The sequence below is a fragment of the Hypomesus nipponensis genome, chromosome 16 (assembly GCF_054491055.1).
Source record: "Hypomesus nipponensis isolate SF chromosome 16, ASM5449105v1, whole genome shotgun sequence".
Classification (NCBI taxonomy): Eukaryota; Metazoa; Chordata; class Actinopteri; order Osmeriformes; family Osmeridae; genus Hypomesus; species Hypomesus nipponensis.
Window position 1 is genome coordinate 5,943,479 of NC_140376.1, and position 14,999 is coordinate 5,958,477.

The 14,999-nt window shown below is 41.0% G+C and overlaps 3 protein-coding genes across 5 annotated transcripts in view; all 3 read right to left on the minus strand.

The window, feature by feature from the left end:
* Nucleotides 1-1,401, minus strand: part of wdr18 (WD repeat domain 18) — a 30,444-nt gene extending 29,043 nt beyond the window's left edge. For both annotated transcript variants that reach the window (XR_014731458.1, XM_084675785.1), the window contains exons 1-3: nt 1,154-1,401; nt 741-851; nt 424-557 (exon numbers count right to left, since the gene is read on the minus strand). Coding sequence is in view for 1 of the 2 variants with exons in the window: in XM_084675785.1 (XP_084531911.1) it covers nt 424-557; nt 741-851; nt 1,154-1,363 (455 nt within the window). In the remaining variant the exon portion in view is untranslated. The remainder of the gene's footprint in view (nt 1-423; nt 558-740; nt 852-1,153) is intronic.
* A 160-nt stretch (nt 1,402-1,561) lies between these two features.
* On the minus strand, nt 1,562-7,193 carry LOC146254538 (PWWP domain-containing DNA repair factor 3B-like). 2 transcript variants are annotated; one of them, XM_084675783.1, is made up of 16 exons: nt 7,140-7,193; nt 6,492-6,590; nt 6,334-6,407; nt 6,167-6,237; nt 4,704-5,218; nt 4,530-4,572; nt 4,259-4,423; nt 4,094-4,158; nt 3,890-3,975; nt 3,553-3,613; nt 3,265-3,340; nt 2,946-2,996; nt 2,484-2,827; nt 2,155-2,355; nt 1,933-2,021; nt 1,562-1,833 (listed from the first exon to the last, which is right to left on the minus strand). In XM_084675783.1, the coding sequence occupies exons 2-16, from the start codon at nt 6,546-6,548 to the stop codon at nt 1,764-1,766; spliced, it is 1,968 nt and encodes a 655-aa protein (XP_084531909.1). In that variant the 5' UTR covers nt 6,549-6,590; nt 7,140-7,193; the 3' UTR covers nt 1,562-1,763. The 2 variants fall into 2 exon arrangements, with proteins under 2 accessions (XP_084531909.1, XP_084531910.1); XM_084675784.1 differs by lacking the exon at nt 7,140-7,193 and adding an exon at nt 7,047-7,122.
* Nucleotides 7,194-7,525: 332 nt separating this feature from the next.
* LOC146254539 (uncharacterized) lies at nt 7,526-11,252 on the minus strand. Its single transcript, XM_084675505.1, has 5 exons — nt 10,707-11,252; nt 9,787-9,883; nt 8,484-8,637; nt 8,232-8,356; nt 7,526-8,054 (listed from the first exon to the last, which is right to left on the minus strand). Coding segments are annotated over exons 1-5 (702 nt in total). The 5' UTR covers nt 11,031-11,252; the 3' UTR covers nt 7,526-8,052.
* Nucleotides 11,253-14,999: the final 3,747 nt, after the last annotated feature.

Here is a 14,999-nt window from a genome sequence, read left to right on the forward strand (position 1 = left end):
CCAACTCTTGTGCAAGTCTTTCTCAATCCTGGTCCTTGGGATCACTTGCCCTACATGTTTTAGACGTTTCACACACCTAATCCAAACTAATGGTTCGTTATCAGGCTTCTGATGGCTGTTAAATGACAGATCACTGAAAACCATATGCGGTGTGCACTCAACACAAAGCAACCTGGCATAACATAACTCTTGTCCGAAGAATTTCAGTGCCCAGTCTGACCCTGTGTTGTTCTGTGCATCTGACAATAAAATACTTGAACTTAAACTTCTCAGATCTGATAAACTGTACAATAGTATATCACCTCACAAACCATTCAGATTAGATTATCCACAGTGTCGAGACCAAACATACTGTAACAGACTGACGCAGTCAAAAATGTTTGACTTCTATGTGGAGGGTGAGAGAGGGATAGAAGACTGTACCTGGCCAGACTCCACACCAGTGCCAGGTTGTCTTTGCCCCCTGAGATAAAATGGCTACTGTCATCGGTGAACCGCAGACAGGTTAAGTCTTGATAGTGACGGCTCAGGATGGCCAGCAAATTCCCAGTGGACACCTGAAACGGGTAAACAATCATGAGGCACTTGTAAATGGTCGTATTGGTTTTAAAGGCACACTGACAAATGTACAGTCTGAAAAGTTCTTATGGTCTGCCAGTCTTGGTTCTATGCAATAGGTTAGGGCATCACTTCAGAGATAGACTATAAATGGACGCAGTGAATCACTACGTGCTTCTTACCTCCCACAAGTAAATAGCTTCAGCAATCCCAGCAACGAGGTACAATCCATTTGGAGACGCAGTCAGGCAGGTTACAATTCCAGGACACACAATTTTCTGTTGTAACTGATCCTGAGAAAAATATAAAGACAAATGTATTTAAAAACAAATCATGATGAAGCGGGATAGTTTCTATAGAACTGATTCTGTAGTAAACAAAAAAGGTTGACAGTCAATTATTGAATAAAGCACAGCTAACTAGCCATCTAGATAGCCGGTAGATAAACCATGCAGCAGTTTAGCTACCTTGACAATTATCTTAGCTAGTGTTCAGATAAGGGATTGTCACGTTGCAGCATAACTGAGCATCAACTGCTAGGCAACATATGGAGCACACGCTGACTAAAACACGTAGTGAGCTAACAACACGCTACCTTTCTTTGGATTTCCCACACGTTGATGAAGTTTTTCCCGAGTTGGGCTCCAAGAATATATTCTCCGTTCAGAACAGTAAGGGACCTTGAAGAGCTATTACCACCACGATATGTCAGTAGATTCGTACCGGAATGGAGCTCAAATACTGCACAATTCCAAAGTTGCCCGGCCGAGTCGGCAGTTACAATTATTTCCATAGGCGCTGACATCTTGCTTTCGGAAGCGAGATTGTGCTGCACGCTGGCAATGAAACCCCGTTCTTTACGTCATTTCCCGACGAGGGATTGTGGATAATGTAGTTCAGAAAGACATGGTAAACGCCTTTATGTGCCAACTGCATCACATTCAGATTTTCAAACCTTCAAAAAAAAAAATGTAGTGTTGCATTTAACAATCAATACAATGTATTTTGGGAAAATGTAACTTTATTTTCAACGTGTGTTTACAAACGCAAGTCAAAGATGTATTAAGACACCTGCAGAACAATAAATATCTCAACCCTTATCATAAATAACAAAAGTTTCCCTGTCAAAATACATTTAAAATAGAACAAAATAAGTTTCCTGCCTAAGAAATGCAGCCAATACAGGTCACAAGTTAATGTTATGGCTATACGTCATCTTTGTTGTGCCATTTCTTTATCTGCTTGGCAATCATGAAGTCAAACTCCTTCCGTTCTCTGAAGAGATAAAAAAAATTGTTCCCAGTAAATTTAAACCAAATTTAACAACGGCACAGAGAATGTTTCAGATACTGACGGTCTCTAAATGCCACTTACCTTTCACTGACAAAAGGCCACTGCATGTACTTATCTTCTGCCTTTTTGACAGATATACCTTCAACCACAGAGATTCCATGGATGACAGCCTGAAAATAAGATTTTCATAGACAAATAAGCATTTTCATTTCTCATGTAAAAATATGATGAACCCCTAGCGACTAACACACAATTAAACTGCCATCTCCCTCACAACAATAACACTTAACAGCATCCAGTCACCTCTGGTAAGAGAACATCCAAAATGAAGTGGATCTTCTCCAACTCTGATAAACAAGGAGATGTTTTCTCCAGAACATCCTTCAGGTAGTAGAAGACCTGGTCCAGTTGCTCGTCATCCTCAATATAGGTTTTCACAACTTTGCGACAGCGTCGTTTGTAGGCCTGAAGCCACTTAGATAACACACTGCCATTGATGACGCCCTGTTGAAAAGATGGGGATAAAACTATTTTTTTTTAAGAATCATGAACGGCATAGGTTATCTACATCTTTGTCTTTTTGTAGACTGGTTTCTCAACTCTTGAAACACTGATTTTGATATCTCACTCACCTGTAGGTGCCCCTCCAAACCCCGCTCTCTGACAATGAAGTGCACCATTTTCTCATTATTGCAGTTGTGAGCCACCTTACAACTGTTTAGTTCCTGGTCAGGGGAGTGTACTTCCTGGTCAGGGGAGTGTACTTCCTGGTCAAGGGAGTGTACTTCCTGGTCAGGGGAGTGTACTTCCTGGTCAGGGGAGTGTACTTCCTGATCAGGGGATTGTACTTCCTGGTCAGGGGATTGTACGTCCTGGGTAGAGGGGCTGCTAATGTTCTGATGGTCAACTGGTGACTTGTGGTCCTTCAAAATGTTCTTGTTGGGCGAGCCCAGATAAAGCCTCCTCAATGGAATGCCTCTTGGACAGAGTAGAATGAAAATTACTTTCATACAAGAACTTCACTCTAAGACTATGAAGTGGTATGAATAAATTAAATTAAATATGTCATGGAAGAACAGGTCTTTTGAACTTACTGATGTCATCTGTAATATACTCTACTAGGGAACCAGAAAACGAACCACAACCTATGAAGGATAACCCAGATATGAATGTCACCCAATGAGCAATACAATTTAGTAGATTAGTGCAGATGACAACAAGGTGTCACCCAAAATAGGTCTTACTTACGCATGGGAGTTTAGAGTGTTTCAGAATCTCTTTTTGCTACAATATGAAATACTAAGATACTTTAAGTATAAAGCATTTTGATGTCATTTGAACCAGAAACAACTACCACATTGCAGAGACAGACCAAGGAGGACTACCAAGTGAGGGCTGAGGCTGTTTTCTTACCAATGCGTATCTTATAGTCCCGAATAAGTTCAAGACAGTTGTCAATGGCAGCACCATACCTGTCCCTGGCTTTGTCCTGTAAGACAGGCAACCACAACATTTGCATAGCCGTCTCCCACTTTCATATGCCTTTGAATCACCCAAGGTAAACACAATGTGTATTTTGTGCCTTTTCTAATTTAGTGAATCTTAAGCTATTGGTGATTTGCAGTTCTGCTTAAGGAATTGTCAAAAGCCATGCATATTTTGAGAGGTAAAATAACATCATGTTTTAGGTAAATCTCTTACCACGAACTCAGCAGTTTCCGCACCATCAAAAGGTTTTAGGTTTCTTAAGGCGACCTTGATTCTAAGAAGACACAGGGAATTAGATATCATATATTTTCTAAGCATCAACAACCGGTCACTATAGTTACTTTAACTGTACATGTTCTTTCAAAGACCTTTCATTGTTAAACTAGGATATTTATTTACCCCATTTCATATTCTTGAACATTATTTTTTTTATGCCATAAACATGGTTATGGTTACTCAAAAAATATATATGATACATTTTTCATATTACCCTTTTGCCCATATAGCTATGCAGCAACACAAAAAGAAATTCGCAAATGTCAACCTTTACCCATTTAGAGTCCTTCTCTTTTGGAAAATGAATTCATCAATGAACACAACACCTGCTTTCTTTTCCTTGCGGTAAAGACAGTTGACCTACCAATGGAAAAAAAAAAAATGCAGAAAGACAATCACATTCACTGTTGCTCTATAATCGTTTCGGAATGGTTGCTTCAAATGAGTACAACCAAAAGTTACATGGAAGGGAAAATACCATGGCTGGCCAGTAGGGGAATCCTCTCACTGTACACCAGACACACACACCCTTCGTGAGAGCCTCTATGGGAATGAGTCAGACACACAGACAGACAAACACACACTCTCTTACAACTTAACAAATTGTAAAAGTACCTTACATAACCTTAATTTATATACTCACGTTCCTCCATTTGCATGCAGAACCTGGGGAGATCTTCCTCTTTCTCCTCGCTGTGGTCTTGGCTGTTGGCTGGGACCGTCTGCCCTTGCAGCTCTTTCAGAGGGAGGGATAGTGGCGGGGTGACGGTCAGCTCACTGGAAGTGTCGAACAATGACGTGACCACACCTGTGCAATGACACCAAACAACAGCACAGGCGATTTTACTAAATTGACAGCACGGTTTTACTACATGGTAGTAAACCCTCTAACGAACAATTGTCCCATTACTTACCTTTATTTCCCTTGCTGCATGGTATGGCTTCAGGCTTTGATTCCTATGGTGGAAACGCAAAAGAGGTGCAATTAAAAACAGTCAAATGAAAGACAAATAAGGATGTGTGATTTTAGCTCCAAAAAAACATTTATCAATCAGCAGCAACTCGTTGTTGGGCTTTCAATGTACTACCTGAGGATCAGCCAGGCTAAATGTCGGGCCTTGCCTCGAGCAAGCCCTTGAGATGGGGCTGCAATGGCCTACGAAGCTCTCAGGAGATGAGTTGCTATGTCTGGTTCGCTGTGGAGCACTGGGGTGGATGAGACTGGTTTCTTCCTTCGAACACTGCAACAAGCTGGTACTTGGAGTTTGTGAGGTCGGCCTTCTTAAAGCAGATCGACACTTCCTAACCACCTTGGAGCTTGAAGGTTTCTGGTTTGGGTTGGTATCCCTTGTCGCTTGTTGGGGTGGGCCTTGCTTGTCATGCTCGTCTGCGTTTGCATCCGTTGTCTTCACATTCGTCCGGCCAATACCTTTCGCTCCATCAAAGTATGGTACAGTCCATCGGTCACGTCGAACTTCTGCCGTGCTTGGGTATTCTGGCAGGGAAGAGGTTGGGATCTCTTGACACATTTCAAATCCCAACCGCAACGCCTTGCGGTGTTTCAACTCTCTCATTGTGTCCGTTGGTCTGGAAGTCGATTTAACTGTGAAACAAAGGTGTGTTTGTTTTCTTTTGTGGTGTCCTTCACAAACCATTATTGTGGCAAAGAATTATTCACATGACCACATGTAGAAAGGTCGTCAAAGACAATACCTATTGTGTTATTTTGGTTTAGTGTAGAACACTGTTTCATAAGTGTCTGCTCTTATCTGGTTCTGCAATGTTGAGAGTGGATCTGGATTGTATCCAACAGCATCCATTATTGCAGTAAGTAACTATGTGGCACTTGATGAATTAGGTCATTTACTTTTCTTATTTTTTCTTTCTCCGTATCAGAGAGTCTGCCATAGTCCCAGTACCACCAACTATGGCAGTTGGCATACTTAGCAGGCTATTGCATTACAGATTCCACCCAAGTCCAAGTAACATGCAACTTAACTGCTTTTACAAGTGTATGATGGCATAGCTTGCCTAAAATATCATTCAGTATTTGTAAAAACTCTGTTGAAGAGAAACAAAACAGGTCACAATGACCAGCCCGAAACAAGGAAACAAACTCTACAGATGGTGTGTTGATGATACAAGGAGGAAGACTTGGACAGTGTCCATATATCTAAATAGGAAATCAACCACATTACGTACACAGATCCACTTCAAACGGCTGTCTGCCTGTGTGACAAGATAAGTCTATGATGAGCGGAAAACACTAGCCTTGAACTAGATTTGTTCGCTTAAGTACTTGAATGAAAGACTCCAACACAACATACAAAGCCCAAATATGAATGTAAGCATACTGTGTGAGTGTGTTACTATTAGTTTACAGTATGGAACAAATGTACAAACATAGTAATCACAACCCGTTTTAAACCCCAAAAGATGTTTTTAAATATCACTGCTTTAATCGCTGATTTAAGTTTTAATCTGTCTTCGTGCCCGCTAAATGGGTGGAATGGGTAGGAAATGATCGCGTATTAGTGCAATCAAAACTCACTCAAACGGGCAGAAATGCGCTCTACACGTTCCAGAGTCATCGGTAGCGTTTTCTTCTCATGCACCCACACTCTGCAATTAAATTACATGCCTTAGTTTTTTCAAATGTTCATTCTAAATATACCATATTGTTGATACAATTTGTTAGGTTTTAGATTAATCACATACCTGGGACCTTCACCGAGAAGTTCAACTTCAACATCATTCATATGCTTTGATTTGAGTTTATCTCTCCTCAAAACCTGAACATACATGTTAGATAAGTAAATGAAATGAGTGAAGTGATAACTTGAAAACCACAGCGTAAGGTAGTGCTTGCATATTACCTTGGCAGGCCATTGTTTGCCTTTCCAATTGAATAGTATATATTTTGACGACTCCATCGAATGGCATGAATTAACTCGTCAACAGTGAGGCTGTTTAACCTGCCAGAGGATGAGATGTTAACGTTTCAGCCTTGTCGGACTCCACAATTCACTTAGCCTACAAGCCAGCTCGCTACCCCAGTTTCTGACCTAAGGGTTAAGGTTAGAATGTATCTTCTGTACCTGCGCCAGCAGCAGTACTGTTCAACAGGCAAAACATACTGCAAAAAGCTTACTGTATCCACATCTTGTTCAAGGTATCTAACATAAATACCTACAATCCCAAATTCATTCTCCATCCACCATTACTATCAAGCTACTCTTTCACGTCACCAAATAAATAATTTTTCGACATTAAAGAAACAATTAATTTACAGACACTTCTGTAATGATACTGTAAGAAGATAATAGGTGTTTTGACAACAAACCAAAAACCTCGTAGCCTACTAGTATCTAGGTCGCGGCTTCGGTTGCGTTAGCGACTTCATAAAAATATGTGGTAAAAAATGTGGTAACCTATTTAATTCCACAAGGCCAGCATGATGTTGGTATTTGTTCACAAGTAACTTAAGTCATAACAGTCTTAACTTTGATATGATGCAAACCTACCTGTGGTTTACAACTTCAGTCACCCGCCAAGTGCTTTGTGTGTGCGCGTGCGCATTACACATCAACGAGATCTCGGCGATTACAATGTGAAACCATAGGCAAAGGTAACGCGAGGACAGGGGAAATGGTGTCTGCACTGTAAACTCTGCTCTAATTTCATGCTGATTTTCAGACCCTTTGCAGTTTCCACACTCCACCCTTTTCACTGTTCTTTACCCATGTAATTGATATAGTAAGAGATATAATATGAGAACAGTTGGACGTTTTTAATGCAGCCAGCCTAGTCGTGTGGTCTTTCTCAGTGGTCAGAGTAAACCTTATCTAATTCATGTAAAATGTACTTTAGTCCATAGCCAGTTGGACAAAATGAAAGTCTGAGCCTCATAGACAGACATAGAGTTGGACACACTTTATTCTTCTGTTTGAAACCAACTTGGCATTGTGACACTATGGTAATGTGTTAGATTTGCTGTAACTGATGGTCAAAGTGGGCAGCCATACTTATTCATAAGTTCATTCCAAACAGATACAAATAAATACAAGAATATTGCTAGCTAGAAAATGTTTGAAGTGTTTCACGTAAAAAATTAAAACAAAAATATATAAAGCACAAAAAAAACTTTGTTGCGGGTACATCATTTGTGAAATGATAGGCTTATCAAGCAAAAAGGTGATGGCTAACTAGCACAACTCAAAAGATAAGTCCGTGAACAGCCCATTTTGGCATCCTTAGCTTGATGTTTGTAAAGAGGAAAGTATAGCATCACATAGCCTACAGATCCAATCATCTGTTTACCAACAGTATTTTTTACAGCAGTGATATTGTCCATGAAATTGTGTTCTTCAAGTCCACATCTGGACTTCATGGTATCCTGAAGGACAGTGTTCCACTTTTACATGACTTGAACAGCGTTCCTAAAAACATCGAAAATACAGTTATTAAATAAAAGTCTGTCATTATGTGTTTCTTTTACAAAGTATGGTACAGTCTCACACATATTTAAAGATTTAGAAAAGATTTGTGTCTAAAGACTGAGCAAGAGGAGGGCTGAACATCCAAGATTGGCTCTGTGTGCTAAACAACATACTCACATGTTATCAAATGCAGACAAGTGCAAAGAACCACCGCTAGGGCAAGAATGCTCGTCCTCGGTGTGGCACAACCATCTTCTACATACTCAGAGTGTTCTCCATTGGCCTCCTTTCTACACTTCAGCCTGTGGACCGCAACCGTGACAAAGAAAAGATACAGGATCAACACTCCTGTCGTGTAAACTAGTCAGGTTTGTTTATCTGATGCACACCAGTCACCCATCTGCTCTTGTAATCTATGATGATACTCACAGCTGCTTCTGTATGTACAGTTTGCTGGATTCACAGGCCTTGGTCTGGCTCTCTGCAGCCAGCTTTTGGCTCTCCGCAGCGGAGTTCAGTGCCTGGCATGACATCATCTGGTGGGACGCCTGGGTCAGGTTCTCCTGCAGGTTCTCAATGTTGTCTGAAATTGCATCAAGACCAGATTAATATACATTGTGATATGCTTTTGTGACCTTTAATTGTTCAATTGTTTAACTGTTGTTTTTGCAGTCATGCTCATTTGTGGGGGGTTTTTGTGCCCTTACAGCACTATCTTTACAACTTTCTTTACGATGCTTTTTATCTGTGAAATTACTTAAAGGGTTAGTTAAAGTTAGATGAACCACTGTCTGTGAAAAACATTTACAGTGTCAGTGTTTTTTGGGGGGTGGTCGGTCTGTAATTGTTCTGATGTTCAAAAGACAGTTCAGGCAATCCATGAGAAGATAGTCAGTGATCTAAAATAGGGTAACATAGAATTTTTGGATTATGGCATTCACTTATAAGGCAATATCTGGCCCTGTGACTACTTATCAGAGTATGTTGTGAGCAGGACTCAATGACGTCACTACAAACTATTTTGGGAACTGGCTGGCAGCAGAGGGGTTTCACTCACATATTAGCCTGTTTTTTCCATAAGAAATATGCTGGCTATCCTGTTGTCGTAGGACTTTCCCAGCCCAGGCAACTACATTTTTTCAAATCAAGTATGTGTTTGTACAAGCACATTTGTGCTTGATTTTTATCAAATGCAGCCACCTTCAACACAATGTAATTTCCGTTTATCGTTTTTTGTTTGGGAATTCATCACTTCCTTGGCTTATTCCAAGTCAGGAAATCTCTTCGCAATGTCCCTGTACTAGACTGCACATGTAGTCACTCTTGCACATATGTTGCATTAATTATGACATATTATAAGATACTAATTGTAATTCTGATAAAACTATAGCACAAACCAACACACACACTCCATACTCCTCTAACCCCCACTTTTTCATCAAGCTTAAAATGGTAAACTAAAGTAACTTTTCACTGACCAACCAAGATTGAATATTTTACATAATTCCTAATTACTCTTCTTTTCAAAAAATGTATTTTCATTTTACTTGACTTTTCTGAGGTGCAATAACTAACCAATAATGTTTGTTTATTTACTTTGACTCAGCGGTCTCCATGGTTACAGGGGAAAATGTAGCTAAGAATATCATGGCAGAGAGAGTGCTCCTTTCATGGTAGCCAGTACCAGAGGCAAAAATCCCATACCCAACCACTGTGACAACAATTTTCCTACCTTTGTGTAGCGTGATTACATCAGTGAGGTTCGCCTCCATTTCTTTATGCTTCTCAATTTCGTTCTCCAAGACTGTGATGTTCAAGTTCAAGTTGACCTGAAAAAGACAATGTCATCATTGAGCGAACACAATCAAGTGGCTGATGGGACACTGGCAATATCATGCCTATGTCTGCTATCACATATTTGTCATTGTGACTGAAAGCAGATCTGTCTGCCCGAGACATGGCTGTAGGAACTGCGTTAGAAAACATTCCTTTGACCCAGGGATGGATTTTTATACAGAAGAACACTTACCTGTATATAACAAGATATAGTACCACATAAGAAGATAGATTTTACTGACAGAATTGTTGTGGACATGTAAGACAATAACCTTTGTAACGAGAACAGAGTGCATGTGCTGCAATGGGCCTTATCGTCTGTCTCCAGGAAGACTCAAGCTTGACCTCCCACCCACTCCATGAGAGGAACGACTGCTTTGAATTTGATTGCAATTTCCAAGGTATTTGCATAACCGACTGCACTCAATTCATTCTATCCGTTGTGCCTGTGCGTGTTATGTAAAGGTGAAATGTGGCTTTTACATCACTGGCCTTTACTCTTAATTCCACCATCAATCAAAACAAAAACAAATCAGTTGATAAATCTGCTTGTGTATTGGTCATGGCTTGTTTAGTTGACTAACACTCTTCTTGGGTTTTTCTTCCTTAGAGAAATATAAAACTATGAGGTGAATAGTAAAAGTCTTTGGGATTTAGATCTCTGTGAGAAGGAGGGAGGCAAGTACAAGCAGGAAGAGAGGGATGACTGTGGCCACAGGAAGGAGAGAGTGAGTCAGTTCAGACCTCAAGACTACGGGAGTAAGGGAGAAAGGAGGGAAGAAGGAGGGGTGGCAGAAAATCAAGGCGAACACTCACGTTCTCCAAACGACAATCATCCAGGGACGTGTTGGTATTTCCCAGACGTTCCAGGAGACGGTCAATCTCCTGGCGCTGCCTGGTCAGATTTGCTCTGCTCGCTTCCACCATCTCCTCCAGTGCTACCTTGTTCTTTTCAAACACCACCTTTGCCCCCTCCAACTCCGCAGTCACCTTCTGCAGTCTGGTCTGGCACTCCTTGATGTTCTTCATATCCGGTGTGGTGGCCCACACCACGATGATGATGAGGGAGATGACCGACCAGAGGGCCAGAAAGGCAATGACGATATTGCGGGTAGTCTGAGACGACTTGGAGTTTGCCATGGCGACGGTAGTGGTAGGTAGGTACACCGTGGAGTTGATGGAGGTGATGATGATGACAGTGATTGTAAATAATAATAAAAATTAATCCTTGGTTTAAAGCCAGTTGATTTAGTCTCTTTCTTTCTGAGTTTCTTAATCCTTTTAGTAAAGAGTGTGCCTGTCTTTGGGAGGCCAAGGTTTACAGAGTGTGTGCTCTGTTAGTTGCTGTTAGAAATGAACTTCCCCCAACGGTCTCCACTGGTTTGGGGCAGGAAAGGGGTGTGGCCCTGCCAGTGGTTGAGTGAGGACAGCAAACCTGTTACTCTCTCTACAAAAACTCCCTCCCTTCCACCCTCCCCACCACACCCTTACTATCCTCTCCTTCGTGCCCTGGGGCAGGGGGGGGGGGCTAGAGGAAATTACGAAGAACTTTATGAAGATAGAAGTTGTTCTCACACATAAACACACACACACACACCTTTTCTTGGAAAATGAAAGTTAAAGCAGCAGAATTCTTAGGATGCTGTGTCAAGGGGTTGGAGTTCCCCTAAAAGCCTGCTTGTAGTTTCTGTTTCCACTTCTGGGTCTCAGAGAGCATCCTGGCAGGCCTCCCAGCTCAACATACTGCGAGCTGGCCTCGAACGCCAGCTCTTGCAGGGGGAGGACGAGTTCCCGCAGCTTGTCTGATTCCTCAGCCATCTCTTAGTTTAAACACTTGCACAAGTGCTGTAGCAACGTCTCAGTGTTTCCTGACCTGATGCCAAGGCCCGAGAGATGGCATGGCATGGTCCACACAAAGCTAACTTGAACAGTAGCCAGCCACACAGCAGCGGAAAGCTCTCGTTTCCGATTCATTTTGATAACGTAATCAGATCTACAGTCCGACAGCGGTGTATTCAAAGTATTTTTTAATTGACGTAAAAAACACTTTTGAAAATATCAAGTGCTTAAATATCTCCAGGTTTCTCAGTCTATGTGATTTAAAGAGGAATGTAAAACCCCAGTTTGCACTGATGGATTGAGGTGTTTTCTTTAGCGAAGTCAACAACTCACCCAGTGTCACAACCGAATTCTGCAACTGCATTCTCTGGCAAATCATCAAAACATGGGGGGATTTCAGTGTCTGAGTTGCGATTTTGAGGTTTAAAACTTAATTCAATCAAAATGAAACCAGTTGAAATCATTGACACGTTTTGACAACGAGGGGATAGTAATGTCGTGAAATAATAGTATAGTATAGGATAGTAATGTCGTGACGCTTCTGAAAACACAGAAAGTCACAACAACAGATTTGACCTTGGATAGAGACACTGTGAACTGTGATAGGTGTGTCCTCTTATCTTTTTGGTGCAAACGTTTGCATATGCTGCCCAGAACTATCACACAATGTTGAACCTACTACTTAACCCTGCTTTCGGGGCACAATGACCCAAAGGTTTGCAACGACCCATTGTCGTGTTGCGACAACTTTACCCAATACAAAACCAAATAAAATGCATTTTCTTTTAACTCTCGCGCTGTGGGGGGTGAGAGACAGCTCGACGTTTAAAAGAAAATGCTTTACTTTATTTTTATATTAGGTAAAATTGTCGCAACACGACGGTGGGGTCACAATGACCCTAGGTAACACTACTCCCAGGTGGTGAAAGGAAAGTAGCAGGAAACAAACTTAAAGAAAGGGAGGGGCCTGTCATGATGCAGTTGCCTTCCTTCAGCTACACTACAACTGAAACGGAAAGTGTAGATAGATTTAGTATAAATAAAAAGTAATAAAAAGTATAGATAGATTTAGTGTTGCTCCATCTAGCAGCAGGTATTGTAATTACATGCTTTCTCTCTGTTTTCCATAAACAACCACTAATGCGACAGGAAACATGCTTTAGAAAAGCAGAGATTGAATAGAAAACAACTATATCATTGAAAGGCGCCTTGTTTGCTTTTCACCCAAGGAGAACTGGCCTAAATGCCACATCATTTTAAAGGGATTCTTGTCAATGACACAGTCACCTACTGTTATATGCTTGAGTACTCTTTTTGGTCATAAAGGAAATATTCAAAGTACATGTTGAGTGTGTTTATCGAATCTCTCTGAAGTCTTTCTGTGTAGTGAATAGTCTCCAGTGAAGGGACTAAATCTTTTTTTTTTCTTATTTACAATGACACAGGGCATCTCTTTTTCATAAACTATAACAATAGGGAGGGGTTAAAAAAACTAAAAAAATTGCAAATATTTCCTGGTCCCACCACAGACAGAGATTGGCTATGGATTATGAATACAATAACAAGAGGCTCGGAGCCTCAGTTAGTTTGACACCTGCCTACTTCTCGTTCAGAAACAAAACCACACACACAGGAACAGAAACAGAAAACACAGAAGACATGAAAGGAATACTCTTTTTGTCAATTGTATTGTTTGGTAAGTGTTTTCCTCCAAACATGTTTCATTGTATGGAAGCATATATTGTATCAGTGCTGTACTGTGTTCATAATTTATTTCCAGTCAGTACGAATAAAATTATGTATTATTAATTTCCAAATAAACAAATGAAATGAATGAATGGAAGCCTAATTCCAAAAGTATCTTCTGTTATTTTAATTGAATGATAGCTAGAAGTGCCGTTTGTTGGACAAATATTTAATGTCATCGCACCGACAATTCAGTAGATGTTGTCTGTTGCAGGCCTATGGAGAGGAGGGTCCAGCAGCAAGCTATCAGTGAGAATGGGGGAAAATGCCATTCTTGACTGTCCCTTGCCCATCTCCTTCAACAAGAGCACTTTCAGCTGGTACAAACACAGACACGCGGAGAAACCGGAGCTCATTCTGAGCTACCCTCTGACCAATGTCTCCCTTGTCATCTACGGCCAAGGCTTCCAACCAGACAAATTCACTGCCCGGCCTGGCAAGAACGGACCACATCTCCATCAGCTGTTGATCCAAAGATCCACAGAGAGTGACACAGCTGTGTATTACTGTGGACTGGGTTACCATGGAGAAGGAAATGTGAAAAGGAGACCGTGAGGATGAGGGCCATGGCTTCCCGATTTTGTCACTCATAAGTCTGTTTGATAATAAAAGTTGACTGAAATGTTTGACGTTTTCGATTGTTTTTCTTCAGCTGTAGTTTTGAAGTCTGATTCAGTAAGGCTTCCTTCATAGAATGCACCTCCATCCAGTAGTACAGCTGATAGATCTAATGTTGAACTCGGCATGAAGGCTTGAACACAATTCTTACTATAAGTAGTTAACTAATTGGAAACCAGCAGAGGTGATTTAACTGAGTTAGAACTCAAAAGACAGATGATGATTATTGTTCTGGCTAGAATCAAACCCTCCAAACTGGATGGCTTCCTAATAAGCATACATCTGTTTAAGACAGAAAAACAGGAAAGAACAGTTGGTACATTTTTTTCTATCATCCTCCTAACTGAATAACTGATCTACTTGTTTTGAGCCTGAGAGACAGGAGGCTCCTTTGGGACAACAAAGCTGTTCCACCCCAATGGTTTTGCATGTTTTCTTTTAATTGAGAAAGTCTGCTGTAAAAGTATAAGCTAAGAGGATCATAGATAGCATTCAAATGTGGTAAGTAAACTAAAGGCCAATGCTGATTTGAGACATGAGTGTGTGTCTTTGTCTGTCTGCGTGTGTGTGTGCCAATGTGCATGTGTCTGTATGTGTGTGAGTGTGTGTGGGGGGGGTGTTTGAGAGAGGTTGTGTTTGGAATCGCTCTAGTTTAAGAAGAAGGGGCATAGGATTGGATAACTATCCTCCTTGCTGGATTCAGAACAAGAGGCATGTTTTCTTCTCCCATGTAGTGACTTGACCCACTCTGCAAAAATGAAAACAGGAAGACTGGCTTTCACTTTACTACTACTGAGGTAAGCTTGTCCAATAACTAACTCACATCATAGCATCATTTCATATATTAGTTCAGATATTCTGATTCTAATGTTAAAATTGTCTTCTCAGGTGTGTATACGGCAGTGA

Bases quoted from the DNA above. Each gene is read 5' to 3' on its own strand.
- LOC146254539 (XM_084675505.1), bottom strand. From the start codon at position 11,030: ATGGCAAACTCCAAGTCGTCTCAGACTACCCGCAATATCGTCATTGCC. The intron at 9,884-10,706 runs GTGAGTGTTCGC...TGTCTTTTTCAG, and splicing joins ATGATTGTCGTTTGGAGAAC to GTCAACTTGAACTTGAACAT. The intron at 8,357-8,483 runs GTGAGTATCATC...TGCGGTCCACAG, and splicing joins CTGTACATACAGAAGCAGCT to GCTGAAGTGTAGAAAGGAGG.
- LOC146254538 (XM_084675783.1), bottom strand. From the start codon at position 6,548: ATGGAGTCGTCAAAATATATACTATTCAATTGGAAAGGCAAACAATGG. The intron at 3,614-3,889 runs GTAAAGGTTGAC...GTGTCTTCTTAG, and splicing joins AAGAGAAGGACTCTAAATGG to AATCAAGGTCGCCTTAAGAA. The intron at 1,834-1,932 runs GTAAGTGGCATT...TTATCTCTTCAG, and splicing joins TGGCCTTTTGTCAGTGAAAG to AGAACGGAAGGAGTTTGACT.